General features: G+C 38.0%; 1 protein-coding gene across 6 annotated transcripts in view; it reads right to left on the reverse strand.

The window, feature by feature from the left end:
• The window catches only part of doc2b (double C2-like domains, beta), a 300,599-nt gene that overhangs the window by 129,267 nt on the left and 147,965 nt on the right, over nt 1–23,367 (reverse strand). For 2 of the 6 annotated variants that reach the window (XM_058776336.1, XM_058776337.1), the window contains exon 9: nt 3,059–3,244. The exons of 1 other annotated variant lie outside the window; for it this stretch is intronic. In XM_058776336.1, the coding sequence (XP_058632319.1) occupies nt 3,059–3,244 (186 nt within the window). Of the gene's footprint in view, nt 1–3,058; nt 4,020–11,853; nt 11,976–15,522; nt 15,956–23,367 lie in introns of those variants that run through there. 3 more of the 6 variants (XM_058776340.1, XM_058776341.1, XM_058776342.1) reach the window with 3 other exon arrangements.

The following is a 23,367-nucleotide window of genomic DNA, read 5'->3' on the forward strand; positions in this document are numbered from 1 at the left end:
TTCAGTTTAAGGCATTTCATTATTGAATTCAGAGATGTCATTGTCTAGCTCAGTTTAGTTTAAATAGTATCTGTGCAATCAAATCGACGATAATCTCTAGAAATTAAGTGTCCCCAACTGAGCAAGCCAGAGGTGACAGCGGCAAAACAAAGGTTTATTATTGTATGTTCTTTTGGCATTTCATTTACTGTATACCTTTTAAATTCGCTTGAAAGAACAGTCGCAGCAGCAGCAGTATGGTGTAACATTTATGTGAAACACATGTATTTGGTACTTGCCATCTTATATAGCAAGTACCAAAGCAAGTACCTTTACTCTTTCCTTTAATTCTTTTCATGGCTTTGGAAAACTTGCATCTGATGTTTCTCTATGTCGCTTTTTGCATAACTTCGGGTCATTGACATGAAGCTTTGTTGCAATTTCTTTCTAGGAATTAAATGCTTTCTCTGAATCTTTCAAATCTCTCTGCGTGCGATTGTACAGGTGCGGATATATTTGTGGCAGCTCAGCTATTTGACAGCTATTGTGTATTTATGTTGCTAGTGACTTGGAGATGTTGTTCTCCTGCCTGACCTCCGTTGAATGAGAAACGAACCGGAAAAAATTTAATAAAATCACGTGTCAAAGAAGGTGGAGTTCCAGAACACACCCACCGATTGCGTAATCGCCACGGACCAATGGTAGCTCAAAGGTGTTTAGGAGCCAAAACGAACTTTCTGGGGAGCTTTGGTGAGCTGTTTCGCACTGCCGAAACAAACTCAAAACGAACTTCGTTTCGGCCTGATTTTGTTCGAAATGACATCATATCAGTTCGTTCTTCGATTTTGTTTGAAGTATATCAGGGCCTTGAAGATCTGAAGACTGTTCTTGTAAAATACCGTCAGGAATATGACACTTAGCCATGTATAGAAACCACCAGGGGTACACAACCCCAAGGACCTGCCTCCCTGGTACAGAGCTCACAGGTACTCATGGGTATTTTGTGGATTGCATCAGTCAAAGTGGCTTGTTTTTCCCAAAGCATCTGTGTTTAGTTAATTCAAGTTGAGAGGTCAGTGAGGCTTTCAGCATGAGTGACAAACAGGTGGTATTTAGTAAGGGGCTTCGAAGCCTAATGAGAATTCACCATTTTATTTTTAATTCTTCCCAGCTTGGATACTATGCACTGATGAAGCAACCAGTTGTATGTTTGCAACTGACAAAAGTGCTCAGCTAAAATTCAAGTCCAATTTTGTTTGGATCTGGCTCTTAATTAATCTCTGAAACAGAAGACTGCTCTGTTTGCAATCTGTCCTGTAGTACTCAACTCATAAATGGTTTGTCAGCAGAGCCGAAGAGTCGTCACCAAATGTTTGTGGAAGTTCCTTGTAATCCATCTGTTGCATTAGCAAAGCCTCAAGTTTGTTCCCTCAGAGACAATTTTCTTCCTCTAACTTACTCTGCTAAACTCCCCGTGAGACGTTCGAATCATTAAATGCTCTGGCAAATTAGTATAATTGGCTTATTTGTATTTCATGAGTCACATAACAAACATGTCAGGTTAGGATTTAATTTGTCTCTCTGTTGTGCAACTAATATGTGCATTGTGATTCAAACAACAGGCAAGATCGAGAGAACAGGAAGAGGGTTATGATTTAGAGCGACACACCGATGAATCACAGCACAATAGCTCCATGCTAATCTATCATCATAAACCACAGGCGCACCAGACCGCAGTCCCACGATCCTCTGCTTTTACAATCACACTCGCAGATACAGCATATCTACATGCATTACACTGCCTCATGAAAGGTGAAGGACTGGTTATATCAGCCAGCACATTTGGTCAACCTGTGACAGATTGTTGTATATGAGCGACTGATATTGATTACTGTGGTTGACAGCAAAGCGTGCAATTACACTCGGACAAAGATGCACTTCAGATAATCTTTGGGCAGTTAACGTGCTACAGATTGCTTGTTGTTGTTATCCATCAATCCTAATATGTCTTGCTTAAAGGGACAGTTCAGCTATATATGAAAATTCTGTCACCCTCATGTAGTTTTCAATCTGTATAACTTTATTTTTTTTCTCTGAAACATGAAAGATATTTTGAGAAATGTCTCAGTGTTTTTGAGTAGATACAATGGAAGTCAATGGGGATCAGTGTTGTTTTGTACCCCAATGACTTTCACGTCAAAATATCTTGTGTGTTCCACAGGTTTGGAACGACATGTATTTTTATTTTGGGGTAAACTATTCCTTTTTAATAAAACTTAAAGAGGGTGCATTGAAACTAAATCGGACTGCTTTTGCTTCTTAGGTAATTCAATCTAATTTTAAGGGTGTTTAGATATTTCACTGAAGCAACAAAATATTGATTTAGAAAATGATTTGCACTGTGCAGCTCACTCTTGGTCTTGCATGAAGGTCAAAGTTTAACATCTGTCAGCAACAGATCATTGCGTGCTATGCCAGAGCCGCCTGGGATTAGATCCAGACCCCATCGTTGCATCGTTATAGCCACTTGTTTTTCCACCAGCACACTTGCTCAGGCACACACGTCGAGCTCGGCACTGTATGGATTAACCCCATCTAAGACAGAGCACGATAATGATAAAATAACCACATGAGACCGCAGGGCTCTATCTAATCTAGTCTACAGGCTGCCATGATTGAAAACCGGACTCCAAACAGAGAGGCAGGCAGAGGTCCATAATAGGATTTACATCTGGGACAGACAAGAGCTCTACAGATATAGATATACAACAGGAACGGATGAATCGCACCTGATGCCCACAAGAATCACTTTAAAGATGCGTCGATCAATGGAACAAACACAAAAAAGCACAGAATAGGGAAAGGCTTGACATAACCCACGTGCCCCTTCAATACGTTGTCTGTGTGAACCCAAATAATCACATGCTAAACAAACCATTTCCAAGAATTCAATCAGAGCTGCCATTCCATGGAGCTCCATTCATACAGGTGAATGAAAACAAACAGGCAGAGGAATCTGAGGCAACAGTTGTCAATTCTAGAGTGGCACAAAGACAAAGAGTAAGAAACAACTACTCACTGGAGTCGTCCGAATCATAGCCTTCCACGTCCGGCTCCTCTTCTTTCTTGCTGGCCACAAGCGCGGTGGCACCAAAGGCTTGGTCCAGGTCGTCCTCATCCCGTTTGGGGTCCACGGCCGGGCCCTCCGACTTCTGGCTGATAGAGGTGCTCCGCAGGGAGCCGGCGCGGCTGAGGGCCGGGGGAGCTGTGGGGGGGAGACCCCGTGGGTAACGGGGGAAATAGTCAGATATCTGCTTGATGGGCTGAATGGGACCTGGACATACATCAATGGCCATGTGCTCCTGGATGCTGATGGTCGTCTTCTCGCCTTTGCGTTGTGTCATTCATGCAGCCCTTTTGAGGATGTGCCACCACCCCTGAACCCAGCAAAGGGTGGGTGGTAACAGTAAAAAAAAAAAAAGAAAAGAAAAAACAAAAGAAATAAAGAAAATGAAAAAAAAAAAAAAAACAAGCTTCAAAAGTCAAATCTTCTTTGCTCTGGTAATCTCTTAGTGTCCCTGAAGAGCAACTGAGCGTGTCTTGGTGTGTAAGTGCATGTGTGTGTGTGAGTTTGCGATCGCAGCGGTGGGCTACATGAGAGGCTGTGGGCTGCTCCAGCACACTGTGGTCATGCCGTCTGCCTGTGAGCTGTGCTCAGACCACTACAGCACGCTAAGACTGTTACCGGGATGAATGCATGTGGGAGAGATAGAGAGAGAGGGAGAGAGAGGGAGGGGGCAGGATTATATAGAGGGACGGAGGGATTGGCTGATGTCATTGCTTAGCAACATGACGGTAAACAGGAACCGGGCGTGCGGCTACTTAATTATGCTATTAGTCCATCTGTTAGAGAGAGAGCGGCTGGGTTATCTCTGTGTTCCTCCTCTCCCTTCAGTCTAGCTTCTGACTGAACCACCGTCACGAACAAGCGCGGCATGTGCTAAACTCCAGCACAATTACCAGCAACAGGTGCTAAATGCCTAAAGTCACACGTGCCGGGTTATACATCAATCCAGCAATTCAAATAGTACAATGGGGTAAAAGCAAAAGGTAGATAAGAAGAAATGCATTATTTATATTGCATTTTAATCCAGTATTTGTAATTTACAGATAGTATAATGCATATGTGCATGTATGAATATTAAAAGGATCACCCAAAATTAAAATTCTGATATTATTTACTTCACCTCATATCGTTCTAAACCTTTATGAATTTCTTTCTTCTACAGAACATGAAATAGGAATGACTTTCAATGTATTATTAAACAAAAAAATAATTATATGTATATATATATATATATATATATATATATATATATATATATGTGTGTATATATATATATATATATATATATATATATATATATATATATATATATATATATATATATATATATATATATATATATATATATATATATATATATTTTTTTTTTTTTTTTGTTCCACAGAGGAAAGCAAGTCGCACAGCTTTGGAACGAGGATGAGTAAATGAGATCATTTCACTTTTCAAGCATATAACAGGCTAAAGAGTTAACATTTAGCAACTTGTTGCTAATTGACTTGATTTGGTTTTCTGGCTTTCAGGCATTTTTAAGAGTGGCAAAACAGTCTTTAGGATCACTGTATTCATAACACTTATCTACATGAACTTCTCGTAAACTGATTTCTGTGTCATGACAAATAACGACGGTAGAGACATTTACTGGGAAAATTGCATCAGCGCTCTGTTGCTTTATGAAAACTAGCAGGGGGCTATTCAACCTGTCCTCTGCTTTACAGCTATGATAAATTACAGGCAAAAGCCATTTTCACATTTTACAATAGCAAAGATTTATAGTGAAAACAGTGAGTAATCTTGATGCGCTCTCTTAAGGGATGTAGACAAGATGACAATGCAGCGCTCTCGACTGACGGTGTCGCTTTTAACAAGGGAAGAGGAATGAGGAAAATAATGAATGATGGCGAGGGATATACATAGGATATAGCATGATGTTATTTAATCATGGTTTGAAATGGTCGTTCATAATTTAGATCCGAATGTTTGCCATTTCCCACATGGTATCATTAGGAGACAAAACCTGGCAATTCATTTACTCTTATAATTAAGGAGTCGCCCCCATGCTTGTTGTAATTCTTCAGCGGAAAACACTTAGTGAGAGCAAAGCTCATTATTTTCTGTCTATTTCCGTAATTCCTTCTGGAGATCCTTTCTTTTGTGCTTCCGGAAGACTCATGGTTAAAAAAAAGGAGAAAAAAAAGAAAGAAAAAGGCAGAAAAAAAAGTTTGATTACCTCCAAAGAGTGCTTCACAAAAAAAGTAGCACAGCTGCTACCATTTGTCTAGCTGATAATGTGCAGGTTATTAATTTATTGATTCTAATGTCTGGCACAGAAACATAGCTGTGACCATAGTGAAGGCTAGAAAAATAGTACACAGCAAATATAGGCAAGAAGCCAAGTCTTCTATAATCCTAGTTATTTTCCTGTGGAACAATGTACCCGAATGGGGTGCTATTGAACAAGCATTTTATTATGGAAATTCGCTGATATAAAGTCAGCCAGAAAATTGTGTTTAAATGACTTTAATGATGTAAAATGTGATGCATTTCTGTGGTCATAAATTCAAAATCTCATTCATGCTGACAGAATTTTCTACTGCCAAAAAAAGGGATTAGCACTTTCCAGAAAATATCATTCAAACACAGACGCTACAGGAGAGACACCGCTTAAATATTTCTACCGTGACAAACGTGTCTCAGCCCTGGTCGGGAAAAAAAGGGCTAAATGATTTGCTGGTCTCATCTGGTTTATGCCAATCTTAAATGCTCTCCTAGCCAGGTAAACCACCTTGACAAGTGCTGAAACACTCTTTACAACCAGTGAAACAGACCAGCCCGGTCAGGTTTGAGCTAGTTTGAGCTTTCCTCTTAGCAAAGTATGCACACTTTAAAAACACGAAAATATCTGAAATATGACGTAATGCGAAAATAGCAGTGCATTTTTAGTTACTTTCACATTTTTAGCTCTCTCATTCTCTTTCTGGCTCTCCACATGCAATTCATAACTTGGCCTGTCCATAATGGCTCTTTAAGGGCATGGTTCTTAATCCAATCTGGCCGCTGTAATCAGAGGATAAAATGGGTTAGTGGATACTGGCTGCTCCGGCCCTTGGCCGAGATCAAATGTCATTCCTATAAGGCTCCAGTGTGATGAGGGAATCTTTGGAGACAGATACAGACCAAATATGAAACAGGAAGGCCATTCAAGACAAAGTTCATGGGTAGTGACATTTCTGTAAGGTAAAAGACACTTTTATTCTAGCTGTTTCTCAAAGAATCATAATAGGCTGATGACAAGAATAATGTACACTGCTTTTTTATTATTATTATTATCAATCTTTCAGACCCTGGCAGCTCATAGTGGTGGTGATATATATATTTATTAATTCATGAGTGGAAATTCTTGCCTTCAGTACCTTTGACATTCATTCGCTTTAATTTCTTTACATTTTTAAGAGGACAGCTCAACACTGATGCCATCGTTTCAACTTATGGTTTTTGAAAAAAATAAACTAACATGAAAAAGTATATAGGGTGAATTGCAGCTAGATTTCCCACTCTATCACTGGTGATGGAACACTCACATACAAATTCATAGAGGGCAGAAATAGGCCTTATAATATGAGGTTGTGCAGCTCACAGAAGAGCTCTTGGACCTGCTCTCACCTGTTCTAAAAATGACAGGAGGAGAACTGCAGAGGCGAAAAGTACAAACTGCTCAGGGATTATTAACATATGCACAAGTACCAAGAGGAACTACTCCCATACTTTTATTTCACTTTACTTGCCTCCGTTTCAAGTTGTTCAAGAAGAGTTTGGTAGCACCAGTGAGATTTCAAAACGCATTCCTTCACTATTTGCTTTGCAAGCTTGATGGGGGTTTTTTTGGATGCAGAGTTCATGTTCAGGTCTTTGACTGAACCTGTGACATTCAACAGGGTGGTGAAATGGCAAAAAATGAATCACTCTTGAAAGCAACCAAATAAAAGATTAAACAGACATTTTTAGCTCTGACACTTATGGATCAGGTTTTCTCTTTAGGGGTTGATATTGTCTGCAGATGTCTGTCTGTCTATCTACACTATAAAAAAAAAAAAAATAATAGAGAAATGAATGTGTATGCTATCCACCTTATTTTTCAATGTGGAAGTAAGCAGTTTTCTGTGAATGTGCAAGACTTCCAGTTCATTAGCTGCTGTAGGGAATTAACGAGAAGAATAAAGCACAGTAAACAGTAAAACTGTTCGCACTACATACCAGTGTGTTCATAATTAAGATTATACATTAAAATAATATGGTACGACACACCAGTTTGCAGCAAAACGAGCTGTTTTTTACAGCTAAAAATGGTTGAAAGTGGATCGCACCAGAAGCCAGATACATTCAATTTACAAACAGTAAACATAACACTTTAATAACTTTCATTAATAAATCATTAACAAACATTATAATGCTTATGATTATAATATGAGATAATGTACTTGTTAATATTTACTGAAATTCTAATATCTAATGAACTTATTATTTAATAGCTAATGAACTTATTAAGGATTACCTAATGATTAACATATTATTATTTCATGTAAATTAAAATGCTTACAAACTGTGATACAGGATTACTTGATGAAATTTATCAAAGTGATTAACATCGGCAAAGACCAACATACACTTTTAATCAAGCATTATACATGGTTCAAATATAAAAAGAATGTGTTTAAATTACATTAATAAATAGTATTCTATATTTTAAGGCGCATGGAAGAAATTTGTAATGGTCCCTGCCATGCTGTGAATCTGAAATATATTCATAAATGTGCTGTTAATTAATAAACCAGCCATCAGGAGTCTGTCTAGGAGATGCCCTTTAAAGGAGCAGTTAACAGAAAACATCATCTTTTGAAAAGTCCTTACCTGCTGAGAGGATAAATTACACTCGTACTACAATCTTTCAGTGGAGCAGCCAATTTAACTCAGTAGCACAAGATAAAATTAAACTTACCATGATAAAAGACAAGCATTTAAACAGAACCAAGTCAAAACGTATTACTGAAATTGTGTGATTGTGAGATATAATGTTTAAAATTGATTGTATTTAAGGTTGTTTAAGCAATATTAAATACAACCTGAATTCCGGAAATGTTGGGACGTTTTTTTTTTTATTTGAATAAAATGAAAACTAAAAGACCCAAATCACATGAGCCAATATTTTATTCACAACAGAACATAGAGAACATAACAAATGTTTAAACGGAGAAATGTTACACTTTTATCCACTAAATGAGATCATTTTAAATTTGATGCCTGCTACAGGTCTCAAAAAAGTTGGCACGGGGGCAACAAAGGGCTGAAAAAGAAAGACATTTTGAAAAGATTCAGCTGGGAGAACATCTAGCAACTAATTAAGTTAATTGACAAAGTAAAGATGGGCACAGGCTTTCCAATCTGTGAAAGAGTGCATAAAAATATTGTGGAATACTTTAAAAACAACGTTCCTCAACGTCAAATTGCAAAAGCTTTACAAATCTCATCATCTCTAGTGCATAACATCATCAAAGGATTCAGAGAAACTGGAGAAATCTCTGTGCGTAAGGGACAAGGCCGAAGACCTTTGTTGGATGCCCGTGGTCTTCGGGCTCTTAGACGACACTGCATCACTCATCGGCATGATTCTGTCATTGACATTACTAAATGGGCCCAGGAATACTTCCAGAAACCAGATCTTGCAAAAAGGAAGCCATATGTGAACATGGTTGAGAAGCCCCGTCGTGTCCTGTGGGCCAAGGCTCGTTTAAAATGGACTGTGTCACCATGTCTTCCGGGCTAAAGAGGAGGGATACCTTCTAGCGTGTTATCAGCGTTCAGTTCAAAAGCCAGCATCTCTGATTGTATGGGGGTGCATAAGTACATACGGTATGGGCAGCTTGCATGTTTTGGAAGGCACCATGAATGCTGAAAGGTATATAAAGGTGTAACAAATCTGCTCAAAAGGGAAATGTATATAAATAATTACAATTAATTATGATTAATTACAATTATTTATATTGGCTGACAGTAATAACCGTAGCAGAATTAAATTTGCCATCAATTGATCTGTTCGTCCAGTGAACATTCAGTGTAAGTTCATATCAACTATGGAAAGGATATTTCCATGGTCACATATCGTAAAGAGACATTAATTTGCAAGGCAGAACCAGAAACTCATGTAATTTGTGCACACAACTTTTATTAACGAAACGCTAACACACATAACTAATCTAAACCAAACAAACAAATAAACATACACTCGCGCGTACATACAAAGGGGAGCTAAAGTGGATGAATGAAGCCATTAGATAAACCAGAGAATGCAGTTATGGAAAGAGTCAGTTAACCACCTGAGTAAAATCATCAGCACAATGTATAATGGGGTCTATAGCTTATACTAAACCTCTGTTTCGTTTAGTTAAATGTACGATACTTGCATTGCCTTGGTGATTGATGAGTGTCCGGATACAGTCTCGGATGAAAGTCTTGATGGTTTCAAGGTTTGGACTCGCGATCACGTTCTTCCGGGTTGAAGAGTGATGAATTCCAAAGATGTCGTGACTCAACGGTGATTGGGAGTTTCTTCCCAGGTAGAAAGTGAAAAAGAGCTAAGAAAGAGATCTGCTGAGGTCCGAGGACCTTTGGTTGAATGGAAAGTCAAGGCCGCAAGGCCTGGCACAAAAACTTAAGGGTCCAGAAGAGTTCTAGCTCACATCCTCATCTTCTCAGAATCTAAAAGATTTGCAGACTGGTAGGCGTCACTGATGCAAGAGCTTTATCTGATATAGAGGTCACACCTCTGGGTTGTCAAAGAGCCAATGGTGTCTTGAACTTTTGGAGGGAAAGTTTTACGACTCTTTGTCTCTGAACATGGTAATTTGCATATGATCTGGATTGGAAGTTGATATACAAACTAATAAAGATTCTTAGAACACTAATATGTTGCATAGGTATCAACATATAATATACACTCTCAATTAGATCATCCGAAGACAAATTGATAGAGACCAAACATGGTATGTGAGGTAATATTAACTAGTGATCTATCATAAGAATGCATAAAACAGGATACAATACACAAGAACAGTAATAATATACACAATGACCTGAAGGATATGCGTGTTCATTCAAAGAAAGCTTTTTCTATGAATTAATTAGAGAAGAGTCCATTTTATGGGCATTATGATTCTTTCCTAAGGGGAAATGAAATGTGTTGCTCTGCCCGCATTCCTTTGAGCAATAAAACTAGTGTTATCAGATTGGTTGCCATGGTAACCGGGGGCCTGGAGTCATTCACAGACATACTGGCACCCAGGGGTCTGTGACTATTTGTTAATCTAATGACTAATTGATTTTGTTAAATCTAATGAAAAATTGTGTGTCTGATTGGTCCAAATGCTACATAATTCCCCCCATTCGAACGTTGTTGTCCGTCCAATAGACAACAGCGAGCGACGTTGAAGGTGCAGAACAATCAGACACACACCTGCCACTCATGTCTGGGAGACAGTGGTGGGTCTCGGTGAGGTGCTGGTGCCTCCAAGAGTGGTTGTGGTGCTGTCAAGCGGTGTGCTGTGGTGATGTACGCTGTAGCAAGGTGCGGGTCCTCGAGCTTGTGCAGCAGGTGTCGAGGCAGTGTCACCTGTTGTCCTGAAGTGAGTTGGTCCGGTTCAGATTGTTGTTGATGTTGTTAGCCAGTAGGCAATCTGTGGTACCCGCGGTGTGGAACAGCCAGGTTAGACTCTCACTGGTGAGAGTGCAGGTGGTTCCAGGGGTCGCAAGGAATTGTTATGGAGATTTTGTAGTGTGAAGAGAGTTTCAGACTGACCTAGTGATGATGGCAGGAGTGCAGCAGGTGGATGTTAGCCCTCTGTTCTGCTGGAACGTCACCAGAAGTCTGATGTTTGCGGTGTCGCTTTGCTTTTGTGGCAGCACCGACTTGAGCTTGCCTGAGTTGTGTTGGTAGAGGTTTTGCTGTTGGGTATGTGGGCCCGTTGCTCCATCCAACGTTGTCTGGCTGCTTCTGGGGTGTCGACTGGTTTTAAGGGATGCTCCTCCATTGGAGGGGTCTGATGCTGTGTTGCGTCAGGCAAGGAGTCAGAAGTTTGTCCTTCACAGTACTCCTCAGTTGAATTTTGCTCAATGAGCTCTTTTGCTAGAGTCAGCAGCTCCTGTAACTCAGAAGTAGGTGTGTCCAGCTGTCCTTGTGCAGCATCTGTTTGGCACCTGTGTGAAGGGTGTGGAGGAGGATGTTGTGAGGGACTGTCGTTGGACATGTTGTGGTGTTCGCTGAGGTCTTTGAGTGTCACCCCATGTGCTGTTTCAGGGCTCACCTGAATAAATCCCTTTCCTTCTGCAGCTGCAGAGGTTTTCAGGAAGCTGACTTGTGAAATGTCAAACAGAAGGCTTTGGCTCCCCCCTTCGTATCTGTGTACAGGAGTGAGGGGATTTGCACTGCTGGCTGTGTGACGTGCAGCAGGGTGCCTTTTACTTGAGTCCATGCACAGTCGGGTAGGACTGTTTGGGCTGAAGGATGTCCATCACCGTGCTCTGCCGGGTTTTCAGGTGGTCCTGGTGATATATTGGGTGAGGGGTCTGTGACTATTTGTTAATCTAATGACTAATTGATTTTGGTAAATCTAATGAAAAATTGTATGTCTGATTGGTCCAAATGGTACAAAGGTTTTAGAGCAACATATGCTCCCCTCCAGACGACGTCCATTTCAGGGAAGGCCTTGTGTATTTCAGCAGGACAATGCAAAACCACATACTGCAGCTATTACAACAGCATGGCTTCGTAGTAGAAGAGTCCGGGTGCTGAATTGGCCTGCCTGGAGTCCAGATCTTTCACCTATAGAGGACATTTGGCGCATCATTAAACGAAAAATACGTCGACCACGAACTCTTCAGCAGCTGGAAACCTATATCAGGCAAGAATGGGACCAAATTCAAACACCAAAACTCCAGAAACACATAACCTCGATGCCCAGACGTCTTCAAACTGTTTTGAAAAGAAGAGGAGATGCTACATCATGTTAAACATGCCCCCGTCCCAACTATTTTGAGACCTGTAGCAGGCATCAAATTTGAAATGAGCTCATTTTGTGCATAAAATTGTATAATTTCTCAGTTTAAAAATTTGTTATGTTATCTATGTTCTATTGTGAATAAAATTCTTTTAGTTTTCATTTTATTCAAATTTAAAAAACGTCCCAACATTTCCGGAATTCGGGTTGCAATATTTTGACTTTAATAAGCATGAATAAATGAATATTCATACCAAAATTAAGGTTTGTTGAAAATTCTCTCACACTCAGGCCAACTATAGTTTGTTTTTTCATTGGAATTTATTTGGAGAAATTTAGCATTATATAATTTGCTCACAAATGGATCCTATGCAGTGAATGGGTGCCGTCAGAATGAGAGTCCAAACAGCTGATAAAAACATCACAATAATCCACAATTAATCCAGTATGTGTTCATAAGAAGCAACCCCATTATTAAAGCATTTTAATCTGTCGCTTCTGGCCAAAATACCAGTCCAGAGTCCATAATCCATAATAATTCTTCCTCTAGTGAAAAAGTCCATCCCCCATCAAAATCCACTGGCATATTTGTTTGAACTGTTTTGGACTTGTAGACAGTGCTTTATTTGTGCATATTTCTCTCCTCATTAAGCTAAGACGACTTTTTCACTGGAAAAATATTATGGACAAATTAATCGTATTTTAACTGGAAGCAACTTGATGGATTTGTTTCTTATAAACGCACAGCTTTTTGCATCACAAGTTTTTATCAGCTGTATGAACTCTCACTTTAATGGCACCCATTCACTGGAGAGGATCCATTAGTGAACAAGGGATGCAATGCTAAATTTCTTGAAATCTGTTCTGATGAAAACACAAAATCCTCTACATCTTGGATGGCCTGAGGGTAAATTTATCAAATTTTTATTTTTGGATAAACTATTTATTAAATGTTAATGTTACAACATTAAGAAAACAGCTACACAGTAGTCAGTTCACAGTTGGAATAAGATAAGATATACAAAACAATCGACCTATATTATGAACCATGATCCTCCGTATCCTGCAAATGTCATTGGCAAAAAAACACTTTTCTGTGCACATGAGAATGCAACAGGCCCCATATCTGTGAATAGATATTTATGACTGCAGCATGTGGCACATTAGGGTTTTACACTGTAATAGCCTGAAGCGCTGGATGCAGGGAGGAGAACAGATGTCAAATGAAGCTTGATAGATGAATGCAGATCCTACGAGCCAAGCAATGATCCCAAACAAGACTCAGTAGAACAAAGGATGAGAGATATTTACATTATAATCTCTCCTGTGGTTAAAAAGTGCTTAGAAAAACTCAAATTAGCTTTATCTTGGACTCCCCAGACACAGTCCAGTCCAGTCCGAATAAACAGGTGCGTAAGTAGTGATGTTTATTTAGGATGCTAACACTGTTAGTCAGGACTTACTGATGAGGGCTGCACTTCCAAATGAATTGTTCCCCCTAATGGGCACTGCCTGCAATTGGTTCTTTGAATTCCTAACTGTTACGTGACAACTGATCCAAATGGGTAATACAACCTGCTCTAAGTGGACTATTAACACTGGCGCTCTTGAGGGCTTCTGCTCTCGGCCGTAGTTACTTAACCTAAACCGTACAGCAACACATATCAAATTGACTGATAGAAGCGCAGTAATTGGGCTGATAAGCAGTGATGAAACGGCACACAGGGAGGAAGTGGCCGTCCTCACTAAGAGGTTTTGCATTAAGACCGAGCCCAGAACATTAACAACACAGCAGCTCCACAGGCAACAGAGACATACCCACCAGGGTTGAGCAGAGCTAAGAATTTAAAGGGATAGTTCACCCAAAAATTTGAATTCTGTCATCTTTTACTCATCTGCATGTTGTTCCAAACATAATTGCCTTTTTTTCCCCTTCTTTTTTACAGAACACAAAAGAAGATATTTTTAAGAATATTGGTAACGAAACAGTTTGGATTTTTCATTTTTGGGTGAACTATTCCTTTAAGAACCTGCTCAAAAATTTTTTTCATTTACTCACCCTCATGTCATTCCAAACCTGTATAAGTTTCTTATGTTGAACACAAAAGAAAATATTTTGAAGAATGCTGGTAATCAAACAGTTGATGGTCCCCATTGACTTCCATAGTATTTCTTTCCCTACTATGGAAGTCAATGGGGACCAACAACTGTTTGGTTCTTCAAAATTCTTTAAAATATCTTCTTTTGTGTTCAACATAAGAAAGAAACCTATACAGGTTTGGAACGACATGAGGGTGAGTAAATGATGACAACATTTTCATTTTGGGGTGAACTATTCCTTTAAAGGGTTAGTTCACCCAAAAAAGAAAATAAGCCTATGTTTTACTCACCCACAAAGCATCCTAGGTGTATTTCATCCTAGGACTTTCTTCTTTCAGACAAATCCAATCTGAGTTATATTAAAAATGATCCTGGCTCTTCCAAGCGTTAGAATGGGAGTAGGCGGGTATTTTTGTTCAACAGTCCAAAAGTAGCCACATAAAGCACGCACATCCGTAATAAAACGTGCCTCACATGGCTCCGGGGGGTGAATAAAGGCCTCCTGTGGCGAATCGATGCATTTTTGTAAGAAAAATATCCATATTTAAAACATTGTAAACACTTTTTTCCTCACTTCTGCTGACTGTCTTACGTGCAAGCCGTTCCGGCAGATGACGTAGGACGTACGCGTCACGCATGCTTAGTCAGTGTCGTTGTGGGTTTTGGTTCTTTTGCTGTTTTAGGCTGTAAGGAACTGAAATAACTGAAAACATTTGGCAAAGTGATTTGGGCATGTAATGCGGTCAAGACCTCCCTGGATCTACTTTAGCCATGCGATTCCGTGAAAATAACTGCACACCTTAGAATGTTAGTTAGCCAATCAGATTCAAGCATTCAATAGCCCTGTAGCATAAAATGAAATTAATTTGATTAAGGCAAACTATATATAAAAATAAAAGACCATGCATTATCCAAAAAAAATAAAAAATGTTCTTAAAAGTGAGACTCTTGTATCTTAATACAAGATTTTAAAGGAATAAGATACTACTGGATAAGATGAAAAAGAAAAAAGCTTCATTAGCAATCTTGCAATTTTTTGGTTTAAAATGTTTTGACCAGGGACCTGCACAAAAATTTAAATAAAGGGATATATGAAACCGACCAATAGTCCAGTGACCTGATGTGAACAGGCCACTTGTGATGTCCACCTAAGCTACAAATCCCTAAATTGCATTTATATGAGCAATCAATACTACAATCTCAATCCCCATAAGGCCACTTTTACTTACTACCTCATACATCACTGACATTATTATTGATTATATGAGAATGCATTGCTTATTGCTTTTTGATTGCTTCTTTTGATTGATTCTTGTCTTGTGATTCAACAGAGAATTTTTTTAATTAACATAAAAAATCTTGTAAAAAATAAAATAATCTCAGATTTTAAATGTCATGCATTTAAGAGAATCTCTAGTTACATTATGTAGAATTCACTGTAAAAAAGGTTAAATAACTGCGATTATGTGAAAGATATGTAGTATTGAAAATGGAGCCTACGGAAAAGCAATTTATGAAATGTTTACAGTGTCTGTTCATTATACAGGAAAATCCAGTGTTTCTAGAGTGCCTGTAGATGTGTAGCTGATCAAGTCAATTACACCTGTGGCCCTGCAGAGTCAATCTATTGACAGAGCCTGGAAATGTCTACAGAGCTTCGGGTGTGGAATCAGCATGTCTCCAGTCCAACAATAACAATTCCAGGCTTGAAAAAAGAGAGAGAGAGAGAAAAAAAAGATGTTTGCTTATTGGTTCAAGTCAAAAAAGCCCACCCCCAAGTCTGTGGTATTCGAATCACTAAATATGGCTCCAGTTTTTTCTTTATTGCAAATGTGTAGAATTTTTAGGTGAAAATCATAAATCTGATCACTTACAGAAGTAATAACATCTCTCCACAACAAGCTGACAACCTAACAGTAGCAATAGTAACCTGAGCACCACTAATTAAATAACTGCCACGCTCAAAATTCACTCTTGCAGCTAAAAGAAAAATCTTCAAAGAACAGATTTCAATGGAGGAACACAGCAGCATCCAAAACACCTCAAACTACAGCTCATCGGCAAGCTCTACACTCATAAATATTTACATTACTCAGCTTATGAATGCTTTAAAAATATAAATGCTGGATACCAGATGGATGCAATGCAAATGAAATCCCAATTTGTCCTTATTGAGTTTGTTTATTTGGATGCAGGCAAAAATAATAGCCAGCACAGTGTTGCAGATTTGAATAGTTTTCTGAGGGGAGGCATGCAGGATGATAATGCTTTGTTTAGCAAGTATGTACTTTCGATCATTGGAGAGAGAGGATATTTGTTAGAATGTCCAAACTGCTCTTTCTACACAGTGAACTTGTTCACATAAACAAGTATGTAAATATATGCCTACCAGAGGAGGATGGCAGCAACATCCATAGTAAATACTGCTATTCAAATTAAACTGTTAAATGTTAGTGCACTTCATGACATTACAATATCTCTTTAGTGCAGTCATCAGAATCATTATGGTTTTTAAACAGCCAACTATTCTTAAAATAACATGAAACAAATTTTCTCTATTACATTTGAGAAAAACAATGAAAAAACGCCCTGAGCGAAAATGAGTCTAAGCAAATGTGTGGAGATAATGACCAAAACATCTATTGTAAAACTTTCTAACATTTACTTACTGTCTCTGATGCCTAAACTGCTTTAGGATGAAGAAACATTGTAGAAGAAAAAAATTATAACAAACACTAAAGTCCACCTTTTACAAACAGTTACATTTATGTGTCTGACTATGGAGAGCATCTATATTCCGTATATCAGCATACACCACATTTCTACTACTTTATTTTTTCACCCTATATCCATAAACTAACAGCAATAAAATCACTCTTCTGCTGTATTCTGAAGTTGAAAGAAATAGTTTTACATGAATTTTAAAGCATTCCTTTAAAATGACATAAAAGCCCTATTGTTCCTGAGTTTTCTAAAGGCAAAGATGTGAAAAATGCCAATGATTTATATGATTATATAAAAATCCCATAGCTTATAAAACAGATATTGTTTTCTTTTAGATTTTGAAAGTTATTTGTTGTATGACTTACCAATCTTTGTTATTATAAATGTCAGAAAATGAAAAATTGCACTTCACATATCTAAAATACAATCACACAATGTGACACTCTATCATTTTGAGATATGTCAAAGCTTTCCTCTGGATACACCATATACTGCCCTAAAACATACTGAAAGTTCTGGAGAAACAATGCTGAACTAATAAAAAAAGTTCTATATTTTGAAGTGACCCTGTGTCAACAAGCTTGCCACTCTGGGAGTTCCCTCAGTTTGGGGTTGTATAGTACCACTAATTCTGATTTTTTTTTTTTTTTTTATTATTCCCCTAAAACTGGTGAAATTGCAAAATAAAAATGTTTACAAATATTCCATCCCATTGTGCATTGTACATTGTATATTTCTTGAGTGTTGCAGGCCTGACTGCTCCAAAACTATTTAAACAAGTGAAGAGTCGGTACAACAGGAAATGTATTTTTTCATTTTAAACAGACAGCAGTTGTTTTTAATTTGAATTAGATTGTATAATTTCAAGATTTAAATCAAAAACAGAAAGGTCTGACTTATGCTACATTAGACACCTGTACAAAACAAAAACAGCAGACGGACTGAATGAAAATGAAATTCTCTGACAGCAGGTGGTGCTTATGGAACAGCAGCGATATGAAGTTTCCTTGATTACCGCTGTAAACAAAGCAGCTGTGCTTATAAACACTACTTTAATATGCATTATATGCAAATGCCATAAAAACATTTCAGAAGACAAGTCAGTATTTATATAAGATATTATATGTTGCTCTCCCACTCATCCTCTCAGGTCAGACAAATTAAGAATTTTTTCCCCACAAAAATTCAGTCGCAATCAATAAGGAAGTGCTAAAGGATTGGAAATGTTAATTATCCTTGAGTTGGTACATTATGCAGAGAAATATTTCTGCTTCAGTTTCGGCTTAGTCTTCCGCCGGAGCCTGTGGATTGGGTAACGACTCCATACCTCTGTGATGCTGAGTCTGCAGTTACAAACGCTGATGGAAGGAACACAATGATTTCACAGTCATGAATCACCGCACAACTCAGTGATGTTCAGCAAGTCTGTCTTATCATAACCAACACCTCACAGAAGAGTTCAAAAACCCATTCAGCAAAATCATTCATTTCCATCAGTCGTTTTCTCCTAAATGAACCAGAAAGCCCAATTTATCTACTTGTTTGAGACAGAGATGGCACAAATCACTTTGTACCATGCTTCAGAGCTACGATATAAAGAAGAAAAAAAACTACAAGATGAAAGTTTTTGCTGAACCCAGCTGAAAGATTAATTATATTGATCAAGGCTTCAGATTTGGGGTTGATATAGAATGGCGTTCATGCATGACTGAAAACTTTCATACCACAAATGGAGTTTGTGTCAAGGCAGGGTTTCTTTGGTGGGATATTTCTGAAGCCAACAAGCTGTGGGTCCAAAAAGCCAATAATGACTCAGGAGAGTGCTGAATATCTGACAGGCGTCGATGAGGATGATACAATTTTTATGAGTTGAGAAAAAGCTTTTTGCTCCCTGCTGATGAATTAGAGTAGATTTTTTTTAATGAAAAAAAGTCTGTGAGAATGAAGTGAGGTTTGATTGATTATCGAGATTACCAGCAGAGCAGCCTGGGAAACACAGTTGGATCATGGGCAGCCCACAGATGTCACACTAGAGGGGGATTTCAAAGTCAATGTAATTTCACAGGGTGCGGTCATGGGGTAGAATCAGACGAAATGGAGTCAAGGATTGCATGATGTCAGCGATCCAGAAGATGATTCCCCTTGCAGGTTCAGGATTGTCTCATCAAGTGCAATGGTATATGCAAATGTGCACGCAGAGCGTGGCAGACTGTCAAAAGAAACAAGGAATCAAAACATTTGTATTTGAGAAACGCCCCTCTTCCAGAACAACAGTTTCTCAGATAACAACAGAAAGTTGGAGAGAGGTGCAATTCTGAATATCTGTAGATGCAGCAAAGTTTACTGAGCATTTTAAAATGTGAATAAGTGCAGAACTGAATTATTCATTTTGTTCACAGGCCTGAGCGACGTGATGGATGTTTATTCACAGCAGCCTGACAGTAAAACATCATTCTGCTGCCTGTTGAATTCGTTACAAACTCCACATTATTTTCTTTTTTACTCTGTGGATACATTATGGATAAGACAACAGAGATTTGAAAGTTTTATTGCATGTTATGAAATCAAGTCAAAAAATTAAACTAGGGTGTTTGCAAGGGAGTTGCAAATAGCTCATTCACATTTATATGATATTCTGCTCCCTATTTATGGCATGGGTCCTTCCTGCAATGTAACTGTGAGATTTTTGCCAGTTTTATCTTCTGTCAGGCAAATAGTATAGTCTAGATCTGATCGATCAGAAAAGTAAAAGCACAACAAAGCAATTGTAATATTGGTGCTTGACTAAGCAAGTGAAACTAAAAAGCTGTGAAATCTCAAATAACAGTTTTTTCAGGGATGTTTGTCTCTGATGTAAGATGTAAGGTGTTTATGTCTGGAGCCTCTATTGACTGAAATCTTGTTTCTCTGCATTTCTAATGAGACAGGGTGAGGGCACCAAGGTCTACTGAGGGGTTGTGAACATACAGCAACCCAAAGATTGATCTCACCCTGACATCTCACCTTAAATATCTGCAAAGCAATTATAGGTCAAGAACAGTGTTTATGATGAATGATTCATGAATGAATGAATGAATGAATAGAATGAAAGGAAAGAAAAGAAAAGAAGAAAAAAGAGGTGACATCGCTAAGTTGAAGGCAGGAATATATGTGCATGATGGTTGTGGGTGTGTGTGTGTGTGTGTGTGTATGTATCAGGCGTTTCCTCTGAGGAGGCAATGGAGGCAGTGCCTCCTTAAAAAATTGAAAAAAACAAAAACAAAAATAAAACAATGCAAATATTACAAATATGACATTAAAAAGAGAATAAATCACTCGATTCCTGAAGAAACACTGAACAATGACCTCAGTGGGTAAAGTTACAGCAGGAATCAGTGTCTGTTGTGCCTCCCCTGAGACCACTGAGTTTTAACAGACCCCCTAAAGCATGTGGTGGGTTTAGTGGGGGGGTAACTGAGAATGAATGGCTAAAAGTCACATGAGAGGAGGCAATGCCTCCATTGCAATATGACTGAATATGACTGGTTATGATTGGCGGGATTGGTTCATGCGATAAATCCCGCATGCTGGTTCCGCGTTCACAAATCAGTCTGACTGAAAAATATACTGGCGTTAATGGGAAGACTAATAAAAAAAAAATTAAACAAGTCACATACTTAGATAACACCACTTTGTTACATCAAAATAAGTTCAGACATAGAGACCAGTATAAATAACAAAGATAATTATACACAGCTGAAAAAGGTAAGGTCCAAATCATTCAATAATTAACTTAACAATTAGACTCAAACATGAAAAATAATTTAATCTGTACAGACAAAATGTAAATAAAAATGAATCTGTACAGATTAATTTGCTTATTATTTTTCATGTTTGAGTCTAATTGTTAAGTTAATTATTGAATGATTTGGACCTTACCATTTTCAGCTGTGTATAATTATCTTTGTTATTTATACTGGTCTCCATGTCTATGATATTACACCTTGAAAAAGGCTACTAGCCGAAACGTTGGTTAATAAATATGCTTAAGTGAGTGTGCAGTTGTTCTCCAATTGATTTATATTTTTTCCTTCAACTTGCACCACATGAGGTGTGCGTTTGCCTTGCCTTGCTTGAAATGGCCTGGAAACATGATCTGTGGGAGTTTTTAGTGAGTACTCAGCTTGGTGGAATTTAAGGTAAATTTCCATATCTGTGACCAATATTTACAGAGCTTTGATGACTGAAAAATTCAAAAATAGTTAAAAAGTTAACAATTAAATAGAATAGCCGACCATAAGCACACAACTAAAATATATTGTTTACATAGTTACTGCCTTAAGTTATTATTTTGGAATAAATGTAAAATGCTTACATGTTTGTGATAAAACTTGATGAGACAATTAACGTTACATTTTGAATAATCTAGGTTTTGTGTGGTGTATTTAATAGCATGGATTTTGTGATTTCCAGACTTCACCAATGTCAGCTGTCACTGAAGACTAATGTTAATGTTATACTAATGTTAATTACGCATCAACCTCTGCGCTGTGACTTACACATGGTCAGGTCCACATTTTGCCTCTGCTATTACTTTTAACATTCAATCACTGACATCCATCTCTCGGTGAGACAGGCAACTGTTGCAAACAATAAGGTATAAAAAAGAAAATATAGATGGGTTATTCTTAGTCTTAGGCTATTCAAGATGCTAACAAGGTGTCAGTTTCTGACTGTTCATATCTTTTCTTATTTTTATAACATTTTTATTACATCATATGGCACATGATTCATGTTTTTCTTCAGCTGCATGTCAAACACGGGTGATGAAGTCAGATTCGTGAACACAGATGCCCTAACTTTATAGTATCTGCCTAGTGGAAGGTAATTATAAACATGAATAGATTTTTTCCCCTTTCAGAATAGCCATCATGTCTAATTTTCAAAAAACACCATGTAATGAGAGATCAGTGTGAGGGGGAAGACAATGATCTGAGGTAATACCAAAGATTGTAGAAGAACATTTTTACCTTCTTTTTTAAATTATGTAATAATAATTAAAAGTGTATATTTATTGTCGCATAAACTGCACTTCACAGCAGGGCTGCACGATAAATCGAAATGAAATCGAAATTGCGATTAGAAGCTGCGTATCTTTCAGTGAAGCAAGGTTCTGTGATCAGCAGTAAATCTCCATCCGAAGGTCAGAGGGAGCTCTCGCGTGGAAACTCCAAATACACCCCACAGAAGAAATCCAGGAAATCTCTATCCACTTTTTTCTTGCTGTAAAATGGGCGCGGCCATTTGTAAATTCTATGGGTCTAGCTTCCGGTCTCATCCACGTCCAGCTATTTTTAGCTGCACAAAACAGCATCGTTTTGCTGTTTGAAACTGCAAACTGGTGTCTCTTACCATATTATTTTAATGTATAATCTTAATTATGAACACACTGGTTTGTGGTTTTGCAAACAGTTTTACCGTTTACTGCACGTTGTTAAAACTTCAGTTGCATCTGAACAAAAAACATGCTGTGATGTAAGAAAAATACACAGCACACAGGGCAACAGCTGAAATACTAACATCATCCTTTCCTCGTATATTTTTCGCAACAAGCAATCAATACACCCTTCTTAGGACCATTTATTCACCAAATGCTTGATCGCATGCTGTCAGATCTCATAGAAAAGTGAATATGTATCTATGCTGGTGTATCGCCAGAGCGATTCAATGCTGCGAGGAGAAGAGAGCTCATACTGCAGCCTAATCGATGGCACTGAACTTTCAAAGAGTGTGACTCACTGACCCTCTACTAGCTCCAATACAAAGCAAAGACGTAAGATATATATATATATATATATATATATATATATAAATGTAAATAATAATAAATAATAATATATATATATATATATATATATATATATATATATATATATATATATATATATATATATACACACACACACACACACACACAGTGGGGCAAAAAGTATTTAGTCAGCCACCAATTGTGCAAGTTCTCCCACTTAAAAAGATAAGAGAGGCCTGTAATTTTCATCATAGGTATACCTCAACTATGAGAGACAAAATGAGAAAAAAAAAAAATTCCTGAAAATCACATTGTAGGATTTTTAAAGAATTTATTTGCAAATTATGGTGGAAAATAAGTATTTGGTCAATAACAAAATTTCATCTCAATACTTTGTTATATACACTTTGTTGGCAATGACAGAGGTCAAATGTTTTCTGTAAGTCTTCACAAGGTTTTCACACACTGTTGCTGGTATTTTGGCCCATTCATCCATGCAGATCTCCTCTAGAGCAGTAATGTTTTGGGGCTGTCGCTGGGCAACACGGACTTTCAACTCCTCCAAAGATTTTCGATGGGGTTGAGATCTGAGACTGGCTAGGCCA

This window comes from Onychostoma macrolepis, chromosome 05 (assembly GCF_012432095.1).
Source record: "Onychostoma macrolepis isolate SWU-2019 chromosome 05, ASM1243209v1, whole genome shotgun sequence".
NCBI lineage: Eukaryota > Metazoa > Chordata > Actinopteri > Cypriniformes > Cyprinidae > Onychostoma > Onychostoma macrolepis.